The following is a 12,829-nucleotide window of genomic DNA, read 5'->3' on the forward strand; positions in this document are numbered from 1 at the left end:
ATTGTTATATCGGTTAAATATTTGATGTTTCCAAAAGAATGTTATTTAGATATGATTAACTCATGACCATGCAAGTTAATCAATCAATCTGTCCTAAAATTACATAAGTAAAGGTTTTCTGAAGCTGGATACCAGAAAAGATGAATTCATGGGCAGCATACCTCAGCATCATAGTGAAAATTCATGGTGAGAAACTGAGCCTAGTTAGTTCCCATAAGAATGGTAAGATAGCTTCTTTCAGGCCTGCAGTTACTCTTTGTAGCTTGATCCTTGAAAAGGATTACATCTTTTATCAATTTTTCACTTTATATTCACTGTAATTTATATTTACTTTTATTTATACTCACTAGAGGTATTTTACAGCTCGGAGTTTATGTTTCATACTGTTTATTTCAAACATCTGTATTTTTATGTTGATTTTTAACCCCAAAACACTGATAAATCTGGTCTAACTATAATTTACTGTATTTGCCTTTTTTTTTTTTTTCCTTTTCTAGGGCCACTTCCTGCGGCATATGGAGGTTCCCAGGCTAGGAGTCAAATCAGAGCTGTAGCCACCGGCCTACGCCACAGCAGCTCCAGATCCGAGCCGAGTCTGCAACCTACACCACAGCTCACGGCAAGGCTGGATCCTTAACCCACTGAGCAAGGCCAGGGATGGAACCCTCAACCTCATGGTTCCTAGTTGGATTCGTTAACCACTGTGCCACGACGGGAACTCCTATAATTTACTGTATATCATGTTTTATTGAACATAGATTTCAGTAGTTGTCCTCATGCAGGTTGATCCCTAACTCATTTCTGTTAAATTTGTATTTTAGATCTAGTACACACAGAGGGGCAGCTTCAAAATGAAGAAATTATGGTGAGTACATATCCTTTTTTTTTTTTTTTTCGGCTGCGCCTGACACTGCAAAAGCTCCCTGGGCCAGGGATCAACCCAAGTCATAGCTGTAACCCAAGCCACAGCAGTGACAATGCTGGATCCTTAACTTGCTGTACCACCAGGGGACCTGAGTAAATAAACTTTGAAGAGATAAACATTATCTTTAGCCAGCACAATGTAGTTACATTTTAAACCTATCTCCATAGTCATAAAGTTAGTAAACACCTTCATAATATTATAGGCTCTATATCTAATCAACCAATACAGAATATTATTTGCAATAATATTGTAGTTCATAAATTAGTCTCTTATCTGTCATAGACAGGATGACAGTAAGGATAAAACAGAATTCACTGATTTGTTTTTGTTTTATTTTGTTCTTTCATTTATTTTGAAGTATTTACTTGCCTCTTTCATTTGATTTGGTCGGCCTTTTTTTAAGTAGATTTATTTTTTAATTTATTATTATTATTATTATTATTGCTTTTTAGGGCTGTACCCGCGGCATAGGGAGCATCCCAGGCTAGGAGTCAAATTGGAGCTACAGCTTCCGGCCTACACCACAGCCACAGCAACTCGGGATTGGAGCTGCATCTGCAACCCACACCACAGCTCACGGCAACACCAAATCCTTAACCCACTGAGTCAGGGCAGGGATCGAACCCACAACCTCATGGTTCCTAGTCAAATTTGTTTCCACTGCGCCACAACAGGAACTCCTATTATTTTATTTTGTTTTTTTTAATAGCCGCACCCCTGGCATATGGAAGTTCCCAGGCTAGGGGTCGAATCAGAGCTACTGCTGCAGGCCTGCACCACAGCCATAGCAATGCCAGATCTGAGATGCATCTGCAAGCTACACCACAGCTCATGGCAACACCAGATCCTTGACCAGCAAGGCCAGGGATTGAACCTGCATCCTCATAGATTCTAGTCGGGTTCGTTACCACTGAGCTACAACGGGAACTCCAGCCTTTTAAAATAGGAATCAGAAAAGGTTGAGATGCCAAAAATGGATGTTCATTTAAGCATGAAAGGACAAGGGAGATTCAGATAAGGGGAACTGGAGCATAGGATCAGCAACAAATAAGCTAAAGAGAGATAAGGTGAAAAGGGGACCAGCATGTTTTCGACAACATTCCATTGGGCTTTGCTTGTCAAGTGGAATGAATGCCCGTTGATGAAGCTGCTGCCTCATCAGGAGTTTCTCTGTTCCTGTTAGTTTGTCAGGCCCTGGTTTTAGAGAATCACAAAAAGTGAAACAATTGAACATATTTTTTTTTAGGTGGTTTATTTCATGAAGTTTTCTCTAAATGGGTGTTAAAGAGGCAACCTGTCCGTTAAGGCTCCTTCTTCACAGTTTAATAGCAGCTTCTATAAAGTCAGTGTTCTGTAGGAGATTTTGAATCCTATTAATTATCTTCTCAACCACCCAAGTGTGCCTAGTGACTGGGGAGGCCACTGGGGACCAGAACAATGATTAATTAGACTGAATTTTCTCTCCCTATTTTTCTCCATCTTTATAGATGGGTTATGATAAGTAAACTCTGCTGAGTATGTTGTTTCAGGACTCACTTTGGATCAGGGAGGGCTGCGGCATAATAGAGCATTTGGAGAAAAGTAAGGGGGGGTGGAAGACCGGAAATCACCCATTGTTTTAGCGCCCTGTCACAACAGCCTTTACTATACCCATTTTCTTCTAGTTGTCGACCATATGCATCACATAGTTATAATAGTATGTATGAAGAGTTTTGTAACTTTTTTTTGTCCACACCCATGGCGTGCAAAAGTTCTGGGGCCAGGGATCAAACCTGTGCCACGGCTGCAGCCCAAGCCACAGTAGTAACAATGCCAGATCCTTAATCTGCTGTTCCACCAGACTCCAGAAGTTTTGTATCTTTTTAAAATTTAATATTATGTCACAGTATTCATAATTATAATTTTTAAATCAAATGTGTGGAGATGAGAAAATATTAACTAATTTCTTTTTTCCTCCCTCCGTCATTATTACAGCTGCAGGGACTATCTTATACCTGTTCCTGCTACTGTGATCTTCACCTTTTTAATTATTTTCTTTTTAAAAAAATTTTTTATTACTCAATGAATTTATTACATTTTTAGTTGTACAATGATCAGCACGTTTTTAATTATTTTCTAAAATTAAACTTCAAGGAATGGAATACTGGGTCCATGGGTGTAGACATAGCTCCTCATATATATTGTCAGATTGCTTTACAGAGAGATTATATAAATGTAAAAGTATAGTAATGTTGGAGTCCCCTTGTGGCTCAGCAGGATAAGAACCCAACTAGTATCCATGAGGATTCGGGTTTCATCCCTGGCCTCACTCAGTTGGTTAAGGATCTGGCATTGCTGTGGCTGTGGCGTAGGCCAGCAGCTGCAGCCCGGATTCAGCCCCTGGCCCAGGATCCATATGCAAGCCCTAAAAAGACAAAAAAAAAAAAAAGCCTTTAGAGAAGCACTTTAAAAACTAATCAGAGGACTTCCCGTCATGGCAAAGCAGTTAGTGAACCCAACTAGCATCCATGAGGACGCGGGTTCAATCCCTGGCCTCGCTCGGTGGGTTAAGGGTCCGGAGTTGCCGTGATCTGTGGTGTAGGTCGAAGATGCGGCTTGGATCTGATGTTGCTATGGCTGTGGTATAGACCGGCACCTGTAGCTCTGATTCGACCCCTAGCCTGGGGACCTCCATATGCCGTGGGTGTGGCCCTAAAAAGACAAAAAGACCAAAAAACCCCAAAATTAATCAGAACTATACAGTTCAGCTTTTAGCTCCACCTGCTATTCTTCATCAAAACAAAGCTGATATTTGGCTGATACGTATCAAAACAACTGTACTGTTACATGTGGCTGGCTTCCTTTCTGAATATTATATCTTACGTATTTAGAGTATTATTCTTTTTTTGGGTATTGGTCACACCCATGGCATGCAGAACTTCCCAGCTTAGGGATTAAACATGCTGTACAGCAGTGACAGCACCAGATCCTTAACCCACTGAGCCACCAGGGAACTCCTAGAATATTATTCTTGCATCAGACATTTTCTTCTGCTAATTGTTTGTTTAATGGTTAACTAGAATTGCTAAAAGCACCTGTGTTGATTTTTTTCCCCTACAGGCACGTGATGGCCACGCCACTTACTTGAGATTTATAATCGTTTCAGCCTTTGATCACTTTGCATCTGTGTATAGTGTTTCTGCAGAGGGAGTAACAGTCTCAAATTTTTCTTAATAATTATAGTGGAATACTCTTCACAATTTTTTAACAATATATTTATCTAAACATGAAGCCATAATTATTAAAAGGATTTGTATCAATCTGTTTCAGGTTTTATTTATTTTCTCTTCAACATTTTATAGGAATTTGATTCATCAGTCAGCAGTGATGGCCAACATGTAGGCTATAAAAAGCTTTTGCTTTAGTATACAGCTTAATCAAGGAAGTGACTGTACCTACAAATTTAACTGATAATACACTGTGTTGCCACAGCATCTAACATGGTGCCCTATGGATATCAGTGCTTTAATTTTTTAATTTATTGATTGATTGATCCAAAGGACTAAATGAGCAGTATGGACAGTAAACAATATAGAAGTTCCAAAAGTAGGAGTTCCCGTTGTGGCGCAGTGGTTAACGAATCCAACTAGGAACCATGAGGTTGAGGGTTCCATCCCTGGCCTTGCTCAGTGGGTTAAGGATCCAGCCTTGCCGTGAGCTGTGGTGTAGGTTGTAGACTCGGCTTGGATCTGGCATTGCTGTGGCTGTGGTGTAGGCCAGCGGCTACAGCTCCGATTCGACCCCTAGCCTGGGAACCTCCATATGCCGTAGGAAGCGGCCCTAGAAAAGGCAAAAAAACAAAAAACAAAAAAAAAGTGTCCTGTAGGACAAATCATTTAATTTTTTTCTTTTAATTTTGTTTTGTCTTGGTTTGAATTCAGAGAAGAGTTAGGGAACACATAATCTTACTTCCCAGAGACAACTGTTATTGATATTATTTGATTATATTTTGGGAAGGTAAGGAACAGTCTAGGACAGACTGGGAGGAAATAAGACGTCTCTGAATATATTTTATTATACAACTTGAATTTGAAAACGTAATTAATATAATCAAAAGTTAGAATTAAAAAACAATTCCAGGATTTCCCGTTGTGGCACAATGGAAAAAAACCCAACCAATATCCATGAGGATGATGGTTCGATCCCTGGCCTCGCTCAGTGGGTCAAGGATCCGGCATTGCCGTGAGCTGTGGTGTGGGTCATAGATGCGGCTTGGATTCTGCGTTGCTGTGGCTGCCGTGTAAGCCGGTAGTTGCAGCTCTGATTCGACCCTTAGTCTGGGAACTTCCATTTGCTGTGGGTGGGGTGCAGCCCTAAAAAGCAGGAAAAAAAAAAAAGGCAATTCCAAAACATTGAAAATAAACAGAAATGCATGAATCTGACTTTATGACAAGTTGATAAAGTAAACACACAGGAGGTCTCTTACAGCTGCTGTAATAAAGTACCTCAAACTTGGTGCCTTAAAACAATAGAAATGTTTTCTCTCATAGTTGTGGAGGCTAGAATTCAGAAATCAAGGAGTTCCCATTGTGGCGCAGCGGAAACAAACCCAACTAGGAACCATGAGGTTGCGGGTTTAATCCCTGGCCTTGCTCAGTGGGTTAAGGATCCAGCGTTGCCATGAGTGTGGTATAGCTCGCAGATGCAGCTTGGATCTGGCATTGCTGTGGCTCTGGTGTAGGCTGGCAGCTGTAGCTCCAATTAGACCCCTGGCCTGGGAACTTCCATATGCTGCAGGTGCGGCCCTATAAAGACAAAAGACAAAAAAAAAAAAAAAAAAAAATCAAGGTGCTGGCACTGTCTATTCCTACCAGCGTTTCCGAGGGAGAATATGATTCATGCCTTTCTCTTAGCTTCTGGTGTCGCTGGCCATCCTTGGCATTCCTTGACTTGTGCAATCACTTGTGGTACCATAGGTCCAATTTCTGCCTCCAGCATCATATGGCATTCTTTCTGTGTATCTTCACATCATCTTCCCTCAATGTATGTCTGTTTCTGTGTGTCTTCTCCTTTTCTTAAAAGGACACAAGTCATTGAATTAAGGGCCCACTCTACTCCAGTGTGGCTTTATCTTGACTAATTACATCTGCAGTGACCCTGTTTCTAAGTAAGGTCGCATTCACAGCTACCAGTTCAACCCACAAGACAGTCTAAGTGAAACATATGTGATATTTAATTTTATGCATCATATTGATTGGATCACAGTGCCCACATCTTTGTTCAAACATTATTCTGTGTGAGTATTTTTTGGGAGATTAACATTTATATTAGCGGACGGTGAGTAAAGCAGATTGCCCTCTGTAACATAGGTGAGCCTCATCCCTCGGTTTAAGACCTTATTAGAACAAAGAGTGACCTCCCCTGGGCAAGAAGGAAATTTGCCAGCAGATGGGCCATCAGACTGTACTGTAACATCAGCTCTTCCCTGGGTTTCTGACCAACCCTACAAATTTTGAACATGCCAGCCTTCATAATCACATGATATTTTCTGATAACTCATTCACCAGTCTCAGCATTCTAGAAAGTATCGAGAGGGACAGCCACAGTGTACAAACACTTTGAGCCTCTGCTTATATTGTATTTGCCATCCTCTTGTTTCCCAAATCAGGTCACATGGCCAAGACCAGAATCAAAACAAGAGTGGTCTACCCAAGGGCATAGGTACAAGCAGATGTGACTAAATTGCGGGGAAGGGGGTTGGGAGTGGTGTCTATTACTGCTAGAATCTACTACAATTAAACACTGTATGCCTTCTGGTGTGATGCAATATGAAGCACATAGACCAACCTATGAAGTACTCTTGCCAAAATTACTGAGCCTGAATCAAATCAAGATCTAGAGTTATTTTTCATTTTCAGGAAATTCAAGGGAGAGAGGAACAAGTAAAATGACACCACAAGGAAGCAAATAGACTTGTAGCCATTAATGCTGCTCAACTGAGATGCCCAGATCTCTGCCCTCCTGCCCATGGTAAGAGATACTTCCTGGCCTTCTTTGTTTGGGTAGGGCCAAGTGACCAGTTCTGGCCAATGAGATGAAGGGTAGTTTACTTCTAGACCGAGCAGTTAATTTCCTGATAAGAGACCCTACAGAGCTCTTTGCTCTCTCCCACAGTGACCAGCAGCGATGTTCTACACAGTAACTACTTCATCATTCTAGGTCTGGGAGTGAGACTGATGATAACAGATAGCAGAGCTCCTAAGCTGAAGTAGACGTAACTGTTTTAAGCCATTGAGATTTGGGAGTTGCTTGTTACTGCAGCATAGCCTAGCCTATCCTGACTGATACTCAGACAAATCTAGAAAGTGCTTCATCCTACAGGACAAGTGGCCTGGTTTCCTTAACAAGTAAGGGGCATGAAAAATGTTAAGGAAGAAAGGCTTTGGATTCTGATAATTTGCTTACCAAAATTTGTTGCACAAACTTACTCATGGAAAGGTAGCTTTTAGATAAGTGGGAGAGTAGAAAAGACACTTCAAGAGTAATGTTGGTGCCATCCGAGACATGAAGGTGAGTACTCAAAAAACATATTTAGAAAAAACACACACACACACACACACACAGCAGAACAATGGGAGAAAAAAGAATGTATGCATGTATGTGTAACTTGGTCCCCATGCTGTACAGCGGAAAAAAATTTTAAAAATAGAATTAAAAAAACATATTTAGGAAGTGATGAATATATATGCCTGACTAAGGCAAAGAATAAGACTAAAACTACATTAATTATAGTCAGATCACAGAGAGCCTTTAATGCTTTCAGATATTTTCCCATAACGCTGAAGCCATTTAAGGTTTTCAAGAAGGAAGGTAATTTAGCGCAATTGTGTTCATGTTCAGTAAAGTGAAATGCTGAGGATTTTCTTTCTGCCAACTTCCTCAACTGGAATGTCAATGATTCTTCACGTGAGAAACACTGTATTAAGGCTTACAGATAACTGAAAGGGATCTCCAGAGGTTATCGGACTGGATTTCCTTAGCACAGGCCTAGTCAATTATCTCTAAGTCTTTTTTTCTGTTTCTCTCTTCTGTGAATGCAGAGACCAGTGTCTCAGTGCTGTGCTCATAATACCACTTTATGATATTTGAAAAAAGCATCCTTCAACCTTCATTTTCCCAGGCTTTAAAAATTCATGTTCACTTGATAAAACCACACTACGTTTCAAGCAACAGATATAATAGGAGGTGGCTTTATCTTTTGGTTTTCCCTCTTGAACCCCGTCATGGAGGTTCCCAGGCGAGGGCTCCAGTCGGAGCTATACCTTCGGGCCTACGCCAGAGCCACAGCAATGGGGGATCCGAGCCACGTCTGTGACCTACACCACAGCTCACAGCAACACCAGATCTTTAACCCACTGAGCAAGGCTAGGGATTGAACCCGCGTCCTCATGAATGTGAGTCGGGTTCGTTAACTGCTAATCCACCACGGGAACTCCCCCGTCATCTATTTTAAGTCTCATTTGTCCCCAGTTTGCTTCCTCTCTCCTTCTTCTTTGGCCTTTGTCCATCTACTCACTAACTCCTGGCTGCCACTGTGCTGTGTGTGCACAGATCTCTGAGTGCTGTTGCCTCTGCCTGAAGACTCTTTCCTTAGGTAGCTGTACAGCCAGCTTCCGCATTTACTTCAGATCGTGACTCAAAATCTTGTTCTCGGTGAGGCCTTCCTCACTGTACCTAAAATGATGCTCTCTTCTTACCCTCACCACCAGCCCCCCACCCCAACCCTCCCGCCCTGCCTGTGGGATTAGGCAGCTGAGGTAGCCCCCTCTGTGTCCTGCACTTCAAGCATTCTTGTACTTTATTCCTCTTTTCTCACTGTCACTAGAATTCACCTTAAATTCTTTTTTTCCTTTAATGATATCCCAAGCATGCTATGAAGATGAGAGCAGAGCAACCTCCTTCAACTGTGATTCTCTTGGGTAGGGAGCTCAATTGAATGAATTGCCTTGGCCCCCATACCCTTTTGGGGACAGTTCCACAGGACAGGAAGTTTTGTTGCTTTTGCTCATGACTATATCCTCAGACCTAGAACAGTGCCTGGCACAGAGTAGGAGTAGATTTTCAATAAATATTTGTTGACTAAACAAATGAACATTGTTCATTTATTTGTATGTCTGTATCTCTTTGCTGTAAAATCCTTGAGGAGGTTTTTTTGTTTTTGTTTTTCTCCACACGTGTGGCATGTAGAAATTCTAGGGCCAGGGATCAAACCCACACTATAGCAGCAACCTGAGCTGCAGTTGTGACAACACTGGATCCTTAACCTGCTGAGCTACCAGGGAACTCCTTGAGGAGTTTTTAATAAAGTTAACAAATGATATGTACATCTTTGGATTACTGTGGGCCGTTGCCTATCACAATAAGGTTAAATCAATATTTATTTAAAGGGGTAAAATATAATAGCTTTTTAACCATGTACTCAAGTAAGGTAAAGAAATATTATACAGATGAAAGTTGTGTCTATTATTTATTTATACTAACTTTTTAAAAAAGCACTGCTTTGTGAGTTTTATCTCAGGCATCTTTTGGGAGCTTCACCTTCTAGGTGATGTTCCAACAGCACTTTGTAGCTTGACCCTGGTAACAAGCCTTTTAAAAACTAGTACTTAGCATTGTGCATCTAAGTGTTAAACATGTGTTTAGCCTTTGACACATAAATTCCACTTCTGAGAATCTATTCTAGTGAAATAATCAGATAAGTGACAAATAAACAAAATTTGTAGCAATGCTGTTTATAAGATGGGAACCTAGAAGCAACCATGCATCTCCAAATTAGTTAAGTATGGTATATACAGACATCATAGATCATATTAATGGGATATAAATCATATATAAATATAGAATGGTTACTTCTGATTAAAGATGGTGGCGTTAAGGAATTTTTACTCCATCCTCTTTGTGTGCGTGTGTGTCTTTTTAGGGCCGCACCCACGGCATATGGATGTACCCAGGCTAGGGGTCAAATCGGAGCTGCAGCTGCCAGCCACAGCCACAGCCACAGCCACATCCACAGCCACAGCAACATGGGATCCAAGCTGTGTCTGTAAACCACACCGCAGCTTTCAGCAACACTGGATTCCCCAACCCACTGAGTGGGGCCAGGGATCAAACCTGCATCCTCCTGGGTACTAGTCGGGTTCTAGCGCTGAGCCATGATGGAAACTCCTCCATCCTCCTTCTTCAACAACAAGAAAAGATTATAAAGTAAAAGAAAAAAGTTTTCTCTTCAAGAAAGTATTACAGCCTCTAACTGGGAGGCATACTCGCTAAGTACTGTGAGATCAGAATTTGGTGAAGGAAGAAGCTGAGAACCAACATGCTCTCCCAGAGCTAGACACTTTCTTAAACATGTCACGGTTCCAAAAGCTTTATCCAATAACCTTTGATCAGATTGAAGCGATCTTCGTCTGCCGGCATCTTCAGGAGGATGGAGAATGTCCCCATAGGGCTCTGGTTAATGGTTAAACAGCAGGGGAGATGGAGCTGAAGGAGAAACCAGGCCGGATGCACAAGAGGAGACTGCTGGAGGTAAAGCATGATGAAGGTCGTGTCTTAGATGGCTCAGGCTGCTCTAGCGAAAGACCACAGACTGAATGGCTTAACAAATCTTTCTTTTCTCACAGTTCTGGAGGGCAGTTTCTGCGAGTAGGAGCCTGGGTTTCCTAAGCCTCCTGCCAGGCACCTAAGGCAATGTCTTGCATTAGCCAGAATGGGGCTCAGACTCTGACATAAAGCCAGGTACCACAGAGGGCATTACTCCTACAGAACAAGTGAACTAAAGGTAAATCTTCCCATTGCAAGCAGACAGACTGGCTGTGAGGAAGAATCTTCTTCAAATCAGTTGATGTTCGGAATGCAAATTGTACTCGGAGTGGGACAAGGCATAAACAAGTTTCTTTCACTTGCTCGCACTTTCCAATGTTAGCCAAGCAGAACTGGTTCATTCCTGGTAGCCAGACCCAGAGAGGTCCCCTTCAAAGAGAAAAGCCCTTTCTTCATCATGAATTAGAGCTGAGTTCAAACTGCTTGCAATCTCCTGGGCAGGTTCTTTTTCCCACCTTTGCCCAGGTTATTTAGTTTACTTTAATACCCTTCTCAGAGTTCCCGTCATGGCTTAGTGGTTAGAGAATCCGACTAGGAACCCTGAGGTTGCGGGTTCGATCCCTGGCCTTGCTCAGTGGGTTAAGGATCCGGTGTTGCCATGAGCTGTGGTGTGGGTCGCAGATGTGGCTCAGATCCTACTTTGCTGTGGCTGTGGTGTAGGCCAGTGGCTACAGCTCCGATTAGACCCCTAGCCTGGGGACCTCCATATGCCACAGGAGCGGCCCAAGAAATGGCAAAAAGACCAATAATAATAATAATAATAATAATACCCTTCTCCTTTCCCAAGCTCTTCACTCCCATCCCAGATTATACAAGTACTAGGCATTCTTGAAGACCAAGCCCAGAGGCTACCACCTCCACAAAGCTTTCCCAGACCCACTCCGCTCAGAGGGATTGCTCAATCCTCTGTGCTCTCTGAGCTTCACAGTTCACCTCAGCTCTAACCCATCATATTCCACCTTGAATTATAGTTATTACAGTGTATATCCACCCCCAACCCCCTCCACCCCAGGAGGTTAAGCTGCTGGAGGCCAAAAGCTGAAGTTTGTCCATCTTTGCATCATCACTCAGCACTCAGAAAAGTATCATGGCTCAGGAGTTCCCGTTGTGGCTCAGCAGGTTAAGAACCTGACTAGTATCCATGAGGATGTGGGTTCAATCCCTGGCCTCACTCAGTGGGTTAAAGATCCAGTGTTGCCATAAGCTGTGGCGTAGGTTGCAGATGTGGCTTGGATCTGGCATTGGTGTGGCTGTGGTTTAGGCTGGCAGCTGCAGTTCCAGTTTAGCCCCTAGCCTGGAAACTTCCACATGCCGCAGGTGTGGCCTTAAAAAAAAAAAAAAAAATCACTGCTTAATTAATGTCTGAAGCATTACACTGAAGAGAACTGGACTGGGATGTTTGAGATCTATTTTCGCTTTCTATTATTTGTTGAGAACTGGGAGATGTCTATGCATTTATAGACAGGAATTGAAGGACCATCTGAGAAGTGATTCAGAGGTGCGTGGCCTTGTACTCTGCCTCCTTCTATGGAACTTAGCTCTTCCGAAGGACAGTGTTCAGATGTGCTTTAGCCCCAGCATTTCACAGCTACTAGTCCTAGGTGTACCCTCACAAACTCACGCCAGTATTGGTCAGTTGCCTTGGGAGAAGGAACTTTTATTTAGTGTCCCTACTATCCTGTATTTTTTCCATCCCTAAGCCCTAAAAAGTGGGCACAAGGAGGCAGTTGTGGAACAATAATGATGGTAGCAATAACATTTCAATGGCATTTTCTCCAAGCCAGGCATAGTTCTTGAGTGCTTTACTCATGAATCCTCTGTGGGGTTGGCCCTGTTGATGTCTTTCTTGTTTGGTAGTTCAAGATACCAAAGCAGCCTAACCAAAGTCATACAGACAGCAGGCAGCAGAGCTGGGACTCTGGTTTGAAGTTAGAGATTGGGTTTGAATCTCAGCTTGTTCCTTACTGGTTCTGAGACCTTCCACAAGTTACTTAATTCTGAGCCTTAGTTTCCTCATCTGTAAAATGGGGCTAATAGTCTCCCCTTTGAGATATATAGAGATTAAATAAGCTTACATATCTACCTGTGCCTGATAGATGATTAATGATAATTGTTTTTATTATTAGCTTTTTGTTTTCGTTTTTTTGTCCTTTGTCCTTTTAGGGCTGTACCCGCGGCATATGGAGGTTCCCAGGCTAGGGGTTGAATCGGAGCTGTAGCCGCTGGCCTACGCCACAGCCACAGCCACACGGGATCCAAGCC

The 12,829-nt window shown here is 42.3% G+C and overlaps 1 protein-coding gene across 8 annotated transcripts in view; it reads left to right on the forward strand.

Moving 5' to 3' along the window:
* Positions 1-12,829, forward strand: part of IFT25 (intraflagellar transport 25) — a 63,550-nt gene that overhangs the window by 23,378 nt on the left and 27,343 nt on the right. For 4 of the 8 annotated variants that reach the window (XM_021096609.2, XM_013999368.3, XM_003356458.5 and 1 more), the window contains 2 exons: positions 822-865; positions 4,025-4,224. In XM_021096609.2, the coding sequence (XP_020952268.1) occupies positions 822-865; positions 4,025-4,138 (158 nt within the window). In that variant the 3' untranslated portion in view covers positions 4,139-4,224. Of the gene's footprint in view, positions 1-821; positions 866-4,024; positions 4,225-6,822; positions 6,935-12,829 lie in introns of those variants that run through there. The other 4 variants (XR_014808238.1, XR_014808237.1, XR_014808236.1 and 1 more) reach the window with 2 other exon arrangements.

The sequence above is a fragment of the Sus scrofa genome, chromosome 6 (assembly GCF_054392235.1).
Source record: "Sus scrofa isolate SSC_HxYL_T2T_F1_AM1 chromosome 6, Sscrofa_HxYL_maternal_Yorkshire_Landrace_v2.0, whole genome shotgun sequence".
Taxonomy (NCBI): domain Eukaryota; kingdom Metazoa; phylum Chordata; class Mammalia; order Artiodactyla; family Suidae; genus Sus; species Sus scrofa.